Source organism: Sinohyriopsis cumingii, chromosome 11, assembly GCF_028554795.1.
Source record: "Sinohyriopsis cumingii isolate HCF-2022 chromosome 11, ASM2855479v2, whole genome shotgun sequence".
Lineage (NCBI taxonomy): Eukaryota > Metazoa > Mollusca > Bivalvia > Unionida > Unionidae > Sinohyriopsis > Sinohyriopsis cumingii.
The window spans coordinates 101,579,905-101,593,856 of NC_142971.1; the positions used below are offsets into that span (position 1 = coordinate 101,579,905).

Genomic DNA, 13,952 nt, shown 5'->3' on the forward strand with positions numbered 1-13,952 from the left:
ATGTGTAAAGCTGGGACAGCCTCCCAGTTGTCTGAAAATAAACATGACTACATTAATAATAATAATAATAATAATAATAATAAAAATACTCTTAACAGCACCATTCAGTTCTTTTTGCAATCTAAAACTTGTTGATTTGGTGAGAAAAAAGCAGATGAAGAAAACTCATTTGAGCACCTCCTTTGAATTGATGCCTTTTCTGCTAGTAATTTTGGGTATGACTGTCACTTTGTTATCATCTATTTTCTATGCAAAAACCTGCTTGTCTCATCAAAAGCTGGCTGGTGGAATAGTTTGCTTTTCTAATAATTTTTTTCCAGCAATTATTTTCTTAAAAAATTCTTAATTATTATATATGAAAATTGTTCATTTCCACTGCCTATTCCAGAAATTTTGTGACTTGTTCAGTAACTTGGCAAAAATACTGCAATGCTTGATGTCTTTTTCAAATGATTTTTCAGATGTTGTAAATGATAAGATATTTTTCAGTTGATGAAACATAACAAATATATCACTTTATGAACACTTTATTATAACAGTCAGAACTTGTTAGAGATTTACATCATCCTTTTTTCTTTTGAAGTGCTTCAGTAACAGTGTCGCCACTATATTGAGAATTTAAAATGGCAAATACAGTTCTTTTTTTTAATCATCCTGATGATTTTGCACAGTGATTGCAGTTATTTTGAAAGCCCTGATAATTTTCTTTTTTGCAAAATTCTACATTCAGATGATGGAAAAAATATAGAAAGATACCACTGCTTGCACAAATGTTGTAGCTGTGTAGGGTAGGTGGCAACTACATTGGGGAATTAGCTGGTAGAGCAAAAAAACAAATGTCTAGGCTACATATTTCTTTAATGGTTCCTTTTCACTGTACCAAATTCAAATTCAAAAGCTCCCTCTAACCATTTCTGTCTCTGTATATATATCAGCCTAGCGGACTTCACAGGAGACATCCTGATATCATATTTCTATAACTGGTTTGATTGTTTCTGGTACACAGATCTGTGTTTCCTACAATAAACTAAACATCTGATATCTCACTAATGAGTTGTCTAGAAGTTGAATTGAAAACATATAAATGATTATAATATATCTGATCAGACTCACACTCACTTTCAACCTCTCCCTCAAATTATAAATGTTAAATAAATGTAGTTTATGTGTAAGGGTTGGCAAAGATTGTCCGAGTTCAAGTATAAAATATCTATTTCTTTAAAATATATATATAAGTTACTGTTGCTAATTTGAGAAAATTAATCTACTATCTTGTCTCTAATATCATCAGCATTTTCAGAATTTAAAAATAATTGTAAGTCCTGTAAATAATCATTTAATTAATTTGCATAAACACAAATGCCATAGTGCTAGTCCTGTTAACACATTAACCCCTGGAGCTTTTTGTCATTTTCGCCTGAAAATCGAGTAGGAAACACATTTTGAAAGCTATTTTTGAATAGACTCGGAAACACCAAATCCCCGGTCATCTTTCAATAACATACTGCCTAGTTGTGTTAGAAACATCTCTATTTGACTCGTACATGAGCAGAAGGGTAAATGTTGGAGGTTTTTTTTCTTTTTTCTTTTTTCTTTTTTTTTTTTTGCTAAACAGAGCCATTATTTTTGTATGGAGACCACTCTTTATTCCAAATGCCCATCTTATCCTACTTTTTGCAAAGGCTCATCTGTCTGTTTGTAGTTCATACCAGTTTGCCTTAGATCTGAGACCAGAAAGTCTAAAATCCAGACACAAAATCGGATTCTGACCACGGGCAAATTTTGGGTAGAAAAAAGTCGGGTCCAAAAAATGAGGTTTTTTTATCTGTATTTTGTAGTGCAACTAGATATTCCAGATTATTTGGTACCATTGTAGAGCTAAATCTGTCTACCTTTCTATAATACCACCCACTTTAGTGTATCTTGCATGACCTTGATGCTACAGAGCTCGGCAGTAGGCTACTACCTCCTGCCCTGTTAAGTCGTCACCAGGGGTTAATGTGTTAAACCAAATGATTAATGTCCATAAGGCGATGGGTTGAGTGTGCTGTAAAGATTCTGCTTGTATTGTTTTGGACTGCAGAAGCAGAACATTTCTTGAAATGTGGATTCTATTCAACATGACTATAAGACTAGAAAATTGGAAAACAGTTAAATCATATAAAAAGTGCCAACTACACAAATGACATTCTAAAAAGTTGATGGCTTGTGTGTTCAGTCAAGCAAAACCTAAGGGAAATCATTGCGCCCAATAGTTAGATGAAATATTTTGTTTCTCAGTGATATCTAGTAAATAATTATTAATATCACAATAAAATCTATTGTATATACTCATTTTAAAAAATAGGGTTGTTTTTCATTACACTTCTTGAAGGATTTTTTTCTTATTTCAGGCAAAAGAAATTGAGGGAATTAAAATCTTCCGATTTGAACATTCTTTAATTTTTGTCAACACAGAACATTTTAAAACAAATTTGTACAAAGTAACAGTGAACCCAAAAGAATTGAAGATCAAAAGAAAGAGAGCTCTTGATAAACAAAGAAGAAAGGACAAGAAACAGGTTAGCTTTGACACTGATTTTTTCACACTATTTCCACTTCAGGTGTTGTTGTTGTAAAGTTTAACATCTTTTTTCAGTACAAGATGCATGCATGGCAGCCAGTATAAATGGTGCAGGAAGAACCCAGGAAAACCCAAGAAAGAACCACCGACCCACAAGAAGCTACTGGCAAGCTTTCTCACATACCCACATTGGCTGAATCCAAGACTCTAACCCACACAGACTGAGGTGAGATGGCAGTGATCTGCCACTTTAGATGAATGGTTTTGCTGATATTAATCCCATGAATTTGGAACCCAAAATACTTTTTGTTGATTATCACTAGCTTCATCCAAATACATGCTGGGATGCTGGATGAGTCTAAATTCAGGAAGGAGGAACACCCAAAATTTGCGAAATGTGCTTAGTGTGTGCAACAACTCAATCCTAAAATCACATACCGATTAATTATTCCAGAAATTAAAACACTGGACTGATCAAATCACCTGGACTAAGATGTCACAAGATTTTCATATCCAAGCCATTCACTTGAGTGAAAATGGATATTATAGTATTTGAAATGAAATATAGAAGGGTGATTCAAAAGTTCAAAATATTTGTAAGAATTAAATCATTTCATGCATATTTAGCAATATAGAGAATGGATCAAGTTGCAGAGGATCCTGGCAAAACCTATTGGTCTAAAAATTTGACTTTTGTATGAAATCATTGAAAAATAATGATTTCACAGCATTAGGATTATTGCATTTTCAGGAATAGTGCAAAATCAGCATTTGTATGACAATATTTTGATTATAACTGAATCATTGTAGTGAATTAAACACCTCTTCTTTCATATCTTGCAAGTTTAGTTTCCAGACCAACATTGCAAAAGTGTTGTGCTGGCTACAGTTTCTATATTCTTCTTTAATTCTTTAATTGCTAGTGCTACTGTAGTGGCTCACTGCTCTGCCTGACTGCTGGGGTCACTACTGTAGCTGATTTGTGGGCTGACCACCAAAGCCTGATGCGGATGCTGCAAAAAGATAACTTTTAGTTCATTATTTGTGGATATGGACCAATATTTTTATTTATTTTCATTATAATTGTTTTATTTACTACAACAATGCATATATACAAGCTATAACTACCTTTTGTCTGTGTGATTCTTTTATCACACTGACCTCAACAAGATTGATGATAAAATTATATGAATTAGACATATAAGACACTATTTGTAACACTATAATTTGCCATTATTTTATAGTTATATGTCAGATCTGTATACCTAATTATTTACAAATGTTTAAATAGTCATTATGTTCTGTTAGTTCTTAATATGCTGCTGGTAATATTTGTAAAAGCAGTTTTGTTTTACAGAAAGACAGACATCACACTGCTTACATATTATGGACACCTCATGCTGCATCTTTTTTTTCAAACTTCATCATCATGCTTCTCTTTTGTCCATTTTACTTCATAGCTGTTAGTTTCAGCCACAGTTCTTTGATTTAATACCATGGGAAAATATTTATATAAGAAATATTTTCTCCCTCACATCCAGAACAAAGCTCGGACCAATGCTTTCAATGAACTCGGTGCCCTGCAGAGTACATGGCTCTCTTATCCACGCTTCACTATCATGTATCATCTGATTCTGTCTCGATTTCTGACAGACATGACAAAGATGATAATTAGATGCCACTGCTTATTAAATCAATATCACCAATTTTGTCCTTTGAAAAACCTATATAAAAAAAATTTGAATTGCTAAAAAAAGCCACTATTTCCATTGTAAAAATGTCATGTAATAACTATCACATGTTTAAAAAAATCAGGAAATCCCCATATTTAGTATATGACAATATTTAATATATTTCATCTTTCACGATAAGAACCATTATTTATAGATTATATTTAGACTGGACAGATGTTCTCTTCTGCCCATTTTTGTCAAATTAGATCATTTGTAACATGAACATACAGAGCGGATCTATCCATCACTGAGGTCTAAAGTACGTGACAGGAAAGCAGGAAAAGAGTTAAATACATTACCTGATTGTAATACCTTAGAAGTACTACTACTGCCTCACAAATGCAGCTAACCTATGCTAAAACATTTTAACTAAAAGTTATCTGCTTACCTAGGTAGCAATTAGAGTGATCTCCCCTTGATTCAGGATTGGTACCAAATTCCATGAATACTTAAATTGCTACTTCTGTTTGTGCCGATTAGTTTGCTCTCTACAGACAGAGAGTCCTCGCAATCCATATACAAGCATACTGGAAGTTTTATACCTTAAAGCAAGTTGGAGCAGTGTTATCTTCAAAGGTAAGTATACTCCTATAAATTCCCAACTTTTCTGGGATTTTTTTCATTATTTGAGGACAAAGTTTCTGGCTTTTCAGTGTCATCACTTTACCATTATTATATGTTGAGGTGCCCTTGGTATGTACCTGCACTGATTGTGATTGCATCCCCTCACAATGCTATAGCTGTATTTAAGTAGGTGCAGGTCTGGTGTGTGATATAGAAACTCATATGTATTGCTATATAATTTCCACTGCATTTGGATACATACAGGCAAGTTTTCTATATTAATCTAGTCTTAGCATACACATTGTAGTTATATATATATATGATGCTTTGCTGGTTTTACCTGTAAAGGCTGTCATTTGTCATTCCTACAGGTACCATTGTATTACAATTGATATTATAGTATCCACTTTGTAAGTACCGCTAGCAGTAATGACATTTCATGCAATTTTATGTGCTTATATGGTATGTACTATAGAAAAATTAATTATAGTGCTGTATAGTTTCCACCATGATTGGATACATAAAGGTAGTTTTCTATGTGTAGCTTAGTCATAGCATCACCTTCACTGGTACTAGAAGTGTCAATGAGGTAATTTTGCTTGTATAGGCAGTAAATTTTCCCTTCCTACAGGTAGCTTTTATTAGAATTTACATTTTGATGCCCACTTAGTATTAATAGCAACACTCCAATACTCTACCTCTACGACCTTCCACATGTGCCCTTTTACAGGTATTTTGTAGCTCTGCACATACACTCTGAAGTTCCTAAAGCAGTCTCATTTACAATCTTGCATATAAGAATTATGGACTGGCTACATGGATCAATATCCCATACCCTGTTCCAATCTCATGAACTGGACAACATCATACCAACCAAGATGGCCATGTTCCATCATAATCATATATATACACCTCAAATCATAAAGGGTCATGACACCAATCGATCATACAATATCATCCACCAGAAGAAAGAACTTTGTCCAGTTTCATGAACCAGGTTATACCGGTTCTCTTATAAATCAGTCTAACCTGCATAGTGCCACTAGATACTCCCTGTGTATAATGCACAGCTTAGTATCTCAATATCCAAGAGATATCATTTCACAGTGCTCTAAGCCCCTTGTCATCAAATGGAGCCTGTATGTAGTAACAACTTGGATGATATATAACTAATTCAGGTCATTTCTGCGAGTAACCTTCCTCAGCATTCTTCTCCAGCTTCTTCTCATGTAGTACAAGAGAAGTTGACTTCAGTACCTTTATCCAAAGATGCTTGCAAGTCCCCTCATCATTATTAGATATTACTTGATGCTTGATAACTCATCCTTACAGGCTTGGGCTGAAGAAATTTACCGCCTACTGCCACCGGTGTTGTATCCTCCTCCTTCCACTGCAGCAACTGCCTGGTCTAAAGTTCGTCATTTGATTGTTGACTTAAAAGGAAGAATCTACTTTCAAATTAATTCCATGGTCTGGCAGAGTTACAGATATTTTGGGCTGCTTATATCATCTATTACAAGACCTAAACATCAGTGGACACTTTCTCACAAAGATGTAGTTCCCTCAAACTCTAGTTGGTGGATCTGTAAGTCCCACATACCAGTTTCCATTTGGATATCCCAGCAGTTGACAAAGATATCACAAATTTGGAGATGATAAAGTCAGTCTTTGTACAGTTTGACTGGAACTCTTTTAACAACACAGCAATAGGTACGCAATGTCGTGGCCATCTGTGTTGGATGTAGTACTAAAGTGATCCTTCAACAGGCAGTACACCATGTATCTTCTCCCACCCTGAATCCAACAGAACATGCATGTTTTCTGAATGACCCACATATTAAACAGAGCTGCCCAACATACTATAGCCAATGCCATAATAGCATCCTCGAACCTGCAACTGTTGGAATGAGATGCAGTGCTATCTACCTCCACCTTTCTTAAGACTATCATAGGGCCAAGCTGCACTTGCAACCTTTATCATCTAATCTGCTGTTTAATGGTTAGGTTGACAAAAGTATGCAAATATGCTACCAAGGAGACCAGTTTTCCTCCATCACAATCTCAGCTACGCTGGATGGATTTTCAAGGCACTCAACAAAAGGATTACAGAGATGCCAACAGGACATGTGCGACAGGGAAGCAGTCCTACTGAATCTACTACCATTGAAAAACAAACAAAAGTGGACAAGAGGGAGATAGACAGGATGATAATTTTCACCAGCGTTTCTGTACTCAAAAAGGTTCTCTCAGTAAAAAAAAAAACATCTACATGCTGCCTTTATCACAGATACTGGTACAGGTACAGGGCATCCAGTTCTTTGCTGCCAAGTAGGACAAGGTATGTCACAACTACTTATGGACCCAACAAATGGTTTCTGAGGGACTTTGTCTAAGGTTCCCCCAGCTACAAACCTGATACTCCTCACCCCCCCTCATGGACCTAAGTGCACTCAATCAGTTCATTTGTGCACATAGTTTCATGATGGAAAAAACATGATGGGTTCCGAATGCCATTCCGTTGGGAAACTATGCAATCACTGTTGACTTAATAGATATGTATCTTCATGTCCCCATTTGCACATTATCCAGGATGTTCCTAAGAATTTCCTACAAAGACACTGTTTACCAGTTAAGGGCACTCCCACTTGATTGATGTACCACAAAATTGGCCAGAGTCCAAACTACCTTCATGGTGGCAATATGAACTAAATTTCTACATTATACAAAAACATCAGGTGAGTTATATCTTGGAGCAAGATATGATAAGATATTCCTTGTTATTATCCTTCTCAAACTTGGTTTCCTTGTCAACAGGGATAAATCTGACCTCATTCCATCTCAGCATTTTGCTCATCTGGGTATGGACTTCAACAGTCAGGTAAACAGAGTATGTCTCCCTCAGGAATGTGAATTGAAAATCAGTACAATGGTGGCTTCCTTACTTATACAGGCTGATCTACCAGCCCAAAACTTATTTTGCCTGCTGGGTTTGCTTAATATGGCAGGAGACCTCTTAGTCCTAGGTCGCTTCTTTATGTGCCGATTATAAATGATAATGTTGTCCAGATCGAAGCAGAGACTTTGCCAATTGGACCAACTTCTCACAATCTGCATAAATATTAGGTTCCAGCTCACAAGATGGGGCACCCACTGCAGTACAACCTCCAAAAACACAGTCTTTGCAGCTTGGCCCTATGATAATCTTAAGAAAGGTGGAGGTAGATAACACTGCATCTCATTCCACCAGATACAGGCATAGATGGCCAGGTTGCAGACCTCATTTATCATTCCAGAAAACCAGTGGTATATGGCACTCTTAGGATCATCATCTACATATCAAAGTTCTTGAGATGAAAAACATTTGGAAAGATTTACGTTGGCAGCAAGAGGGTCTACATGGGAAGTAAGTTCTCATTCAGTCTGACAACTCCACTGTAGTGATTGATCTGAGATGGCAAGGTGGAACCAAATCCTGTCTTTCGGTTCTTGTTGGGATTTTCTAAAGTAGAATCTTCAACAGCAAACACAAATCCAGGTTCATCATATTCTGAGCTGACCAAATGCATTAGTGGATTCATTCTTGAAGAATCTACTAATACAAACAGAATGGTTTCTTCATCTGTCAGTTTTCACTTAAATTTGTACCTGATGGGATCAACCAATGGTGGACCTTTTTGCAACAAGGTAAAATACCAGATTTCCAACCTTTGTCTTGTCAGTCCTGGATCCAAAAACCTTGGCAGTTGAGGTTCTTTTTATAGATTTGAATGGCCTGGACACATACACTTACCATCCAACACCTCTGACTCTGAAGGTCATAATGAAAGCAAGAGAATTGGAGTGTCACCTCATCCTGATTATTCCAAACCAGTGGAAAAAAATATGGATCAATGACCACATCAATCTTGCAACAAAAATCTCCAGGAAAACCAAGATATACCCTCATCTACTCAAGCAACCACAATGATCATCCCAACCCAGAGCTGCTGGACTTGCATGTATGGATCATATTAAATAAGCCCTCTGAAACTAACAGTTTTCAAAACCAGTGGTGGAACTGCTCCAGTGGTCTAATTGGTTATAGCATCCACCTTGGATGCAGGAGGTTGCGGGTTCAAACCCTAGCCGAATCATACCAAAGACCTAAAAATGGTACTAGCAGCTGCCTTGCTTGGCATTTAGCATTTAGAGGTTAGTGTTAGGACTGGTTGGCCTGGTGTCAGAATAATGTGACTGGGTGGGACATGATACTACATATCTGTAGCGTGATGTCCGCCTCAGTGCTTGACAGCACTATAAACCGCCACAATAGTGATATGACTGAAATATTGTTAAAGCTATGTTAAAAAACCTAAATGCACACACACACATGCATAGACCAGAGGTGGAGAAATCATTCAAGCGACATGGAAAATGGAAAACCTTCACACAGTGGTATGCCAAAGAATACATTATATCACTGCAGGTATCAATACTTCAAATAGCTAACTTCCTACTTTATCTCTTTGACGAGAAACAGTTTGCACCAGTCACAATCAAATGCTACCAGTCTGCACCAGTCACAATCAGATACTACCATTGCATGATCACTGACATTTTGCATAATCATGGAAGAGAGGATAATGGACAGAACAAAGACCTATCCAGTCTTACATCCAATTTTGATTACACAGTTCCAGAGATGTTGTCTCTCTGCTCAAAGTAGAACCAATCAGGGGAACTTAAACCAGACTGAACAAGACATCATTTTGACTGCTATCATGAGTTGATCTCATTGGTTTACATCTCATGCAAGACCTGCTTCCTCACTGCATTTGGGAATGGCAAGCAGAATCAGTGAAATACATGCTGTATCAGAGGACCCAAACTACTTGCAGTTCTGACTAGATGGGGAACTATTACTCATGATGGTTGCTGCTTTCATTGCCAAGAGCAGGCTCCTGTTCATTGGGAAGCACACTTTTATAGTAAAATTCCTGTCTGCTCTTGACACTAGTTCTCAAGATCATCAACAGAACCCAGATCGAGTTCTAATGTGGTACTTAAGAAGGACCGAACCATTCCATTGAGGAAGATCACACCCACTTGTTACCCCTCATAGAAGAAAAAGACAATGAATCAGCACAGCCAATTTTGTCCTGGATAAAGGGTGATATTCATTCTGCATATCAGAAAATAACCTCAGACCAAATGAATTTGCTTCACATCTCAGCTCGCATAAATTAGGGAAATTGCCACAAACATTACATTTGAGCAAAACTGCTCTCTAACTGACAATATCCATCCTGTGGGATGGAGATATGAATACACTTCTCCAGCTTTTATCTCAATATCTTTCATCCTAAAAGACTCAACTCAGATCTGGTGGGACCTATAGCTGTGGCACAACAGGTTATCTTCCAAGGTCATTTGACAGCTTCCTAAGGACATGACCTCACGACTTATGCAGGATTTGTGGGATGGAAATTTTTTCCACATTTGAGGCCTCTTCTCAACAAATGGAGTATGGTAAGATTATATAGAAGATATCTTAAATATCTTAGGGGCCAGGAGATTGTCTCTCTGAAGTAAGGAGATGTATCTCCCTCAATCTCTTACCTATTCTCCTAAGGTGTTAAGATCAGGCAACGTGTTTGAAGAGAAAACCTATTTAAAATAGTTCATCAGTTATACTTGCCCGACCATAATATACATACACCATCCCAGCCTCCCTGCAGTTAGATCCATATGGACAGCATGCCTTACACTCCAGTAATAAATGAAGTATTCATGTGATTTCGTACCAATCCTTGTATCAGCGGAGTTAAACAGCCACCTAGGTAACTGGATTTGTGAGGCATTAGTACTTCTCCTAAGGAATTATAATCCAGTAATTGAAGCAACTTATTTTACTAGAAAAAAAATTGGTTTTCAGCATTTTTACATTATTATCATCATTCCTGTCTGTCTGCTACAGAACACTATTCAGACTGTGATAACCCTTGGTGACAGTGTCGAGCTACAGGTTACAGGGGACGAGATGGAATATGTGGAGACTAGCATAACAGACCTTCACCCATCTCTGAAGACTAGCTTTCATACCATCATTCTGGACTGTTCCACCTGGAGTTATGTGGATTCCATGGGAGTTAAGGTCCTTAAATCTGTAAGTATATACACATATACACAAAATATCAGCTACAGATAAAGAAGGAAAGCATAGGAACAGTGGACCTAGTGCATATTTCTTTAGCTAGATGGTAGATGATGGTTGGGGAGGGGAGGGGGAGAGGGATAAGGTTTCTTTGAGGAGTTGGAAATGGTGAATTTGGCCATAGTGTGAAACAGGTAAGTTTACCAGTGAAATTAAAATGGAATGCAGAATAAATGCAAACTGAATTCAGAATGAATGCAAACAAAATGGAAATGCAAAATGAATGCAAACAAAATGGAAATGCAAAATGAACAAAATGATGCACCTGACTCTATTAATTTCACAATAAAAAACAATTTTAGACACTGGAGAATTGTAGGCTCATGTCTCCCTAATCTGGTATTCAAACACCAATATCCTACATGATAAAAATGTTTTTTCAGAATCCTAGGCCATCAATCCCACAAGAATTTTATTGGAAACATCATATGCTGCCATCACCCTACCAAAATTATTCCCATGGAAAAGTCTTGGCCAGCTACCCGGCCATATTAGGTGTTCTTTGCAATTTTATCTCCATCATTTTCAACCTTTTTGTATCAGTGCTTTTAAAAATTAGGATTTTTGTATGGTAACTTCTTGCTTTGGAACTAAAAACACAGCTTTAAAGAATTAACTAGTGTAATTATGAAAATCAAAGGTGATTTCCTAACTGCTGTATTAGCACATCAAGGTCAGTGGAACCTCGCCTTTCACTTTTCACTTTGCAATTTTATACAGATGAAGTATCTGAAATTTCCATTAACATTCAGAAACTTTGAAGAAAAAAAAAGACTACTAATATTCTGTATCAAAGTACTACAGTCATGAAGACAAGAGAAGATATAATATAAATAATAAACAGCAGAGATGAAAAATATATCATCTAAACCTACAGTTCAGCAACACTAAAGAAAGATATAGTATTACAGGTAAGAAAAGACATTTCTGCCTTCAATATTGTGTAAAAATAATGTTCAATATATATACTTTTAAGTATTAGAAATATTAAAAGTAGCCTATTTATTGTTTTTAAGTTAAGAATAATTAAATTTGATTAATTTATGATAGAATTAAATGACTGTAAAGCTTTAGTTAACAGTTTAAAATAAATATGACATAATTAATATTAATTTACTAACATGCATTTACCTGAAAAATTTACCAACACTGCACACAGAAACTAAAAATGATTTCCCATCTGAAACATTGTGTTTGTTAAGTCAATAATCAGTAGCAGGCAGACATTGTTGACATGCAGTTATTTGAAAACACAACAGTTTATACAGATACATTTTGACAATGATATTTTATTGAAATACACTTGTCCAGAAAACTGAAAACAACAAAGGGAGACAAGATATGTAAAAGGTTTAGGAATTAATGGAGAAAGCATCTCAAGTGGGAAGATTTAATGGAACACTTGAGACTATAATATGAAAATATGTACATATATTGCATAACCTTATTGATATGCATAATATTTTATATCACAGGTCAATATGTATAGCACCAGTTAAAGCCACTGACCATAAAAACAGGTCCAGTATGAATCTGAAAATACAAGTCTGTTTTTTTAAAGGTTGTGTTACTTATTTCATAAATATTTTGGCTTTGTAAAAGTCCAGCTAGATTTATTGATTAGACTTGGTGAGAAAGAAAATTGCATTTTATATATTGGTATCACAAAACATTGCCCATACACATGATAAAAAAAGATGAAATGGAAAGTAATGGTCAAAATCAGTCAGTTATACTTGGTACATAATTTGGTCAGGAAGTGAGTTGTGATACACATTGCTTTTTGTCAGAATAAATTATCTAGTGCTATGTATACATCTCAACCACTAAGTGAAGATTCTTCCATTGATTTATCTGTTCAGATAGAAAATAAAAATCTATATCCATGTACAAAGTAAAGACAAAATTGTTTGGGTTTTCTATGTCATAGAATATGTTATAAAAATCCAAACGGAGATAATCTAGATAGTCCACAGATATATGACACTGAGTATTATGAATATTGGTTAAATTTATATATATATATATATATATATATATATATATATATATATATATATATATATATATATATATATATATAGATAGATAGATAGACATATATATATATAGATAGATAGACATATATATATATAGATAGATAGATAGACATATATATATATATATATATATATATATATATATATATATATATATATATATATATATATATATATACACACATATGCATATACATATACCACGTGACCCCGCTATAGCATGCTCCATTATAACATAAATTTGGATATAACATGGTTGTAGCATGTCTGCCGAAAATTCATATACATGTATTTTCACACACACAAAAAAAAATTGTTCTTAAAAGTACAAAAAAATGTAAAAAGTTTATCACCATTTTGGGGAAGAGATTGTGGATGAGTAATACAAGACAATTCTGGCATGGCTTCTTAAATTTTATATGTATTTTTCTTGTACATGAAAAATAACGTATTAAAAGTTTATTTAGGATTGCGCAGGGCTTTGCCATTGTCGCAAATTGCGATATTTTTTCCTTATTGGCAGCAAAATACGATCTGGCAATTTTTTGTTGTTGGTGACATTGTTGGCTGTTGAAACTTGTATATATAACTATTGGTTTGGGGTGGAGAAATTCAGAGGGCCCATGAAAGGAAGCTGCAAACTTTATATAAAATGTACTGAAATGTATCTATTGTTACATGAACAAATTCTTTGTCCATAACCATCTTAACAGTGCTTTGTTGTATCATAATCAGCTTATGTTGACATCTAGCATGAGTATTGTATGCTGTGAGATATCTCCTTTATTTGTTGTTGTCGACATTTCTGGTAGCGGAGATCAACCAGACAAGGCATTATCTCATAATTTATCTTTCATTGG

The 13,952-nt window shown here is 35.4% G+C and overlaps 1 protein-coding gene across 7 annotated transcripts in view; it reads left to right on the forward strand.

Moving 5' to 3' along the window:
* LOC149789174 (prestin-like) overlaps positions 1-13,952 on the forward strand; it is a 223,794-nt gene that overhangs the window by 185,596 nt on the left and 24,246 nt on the right. For all 7 annotated transcript variants that reach the window (XM_089975301.1, XM_089975304.1, XM_089975302.1 and 4 more), the window contains 2 exons: positions 2,394-2,561; positions 10,817-11,005. In XM_089975301.1, the coding sequence (XP_089831427.1) occupies positions 2,394-2,561; positions 10,817-11,005 (357 nt within the window). The remainder of the gene's footprint in view (positions 1-2,393; positions 2,562-10,816; positions 11,006-13,952) is intronic.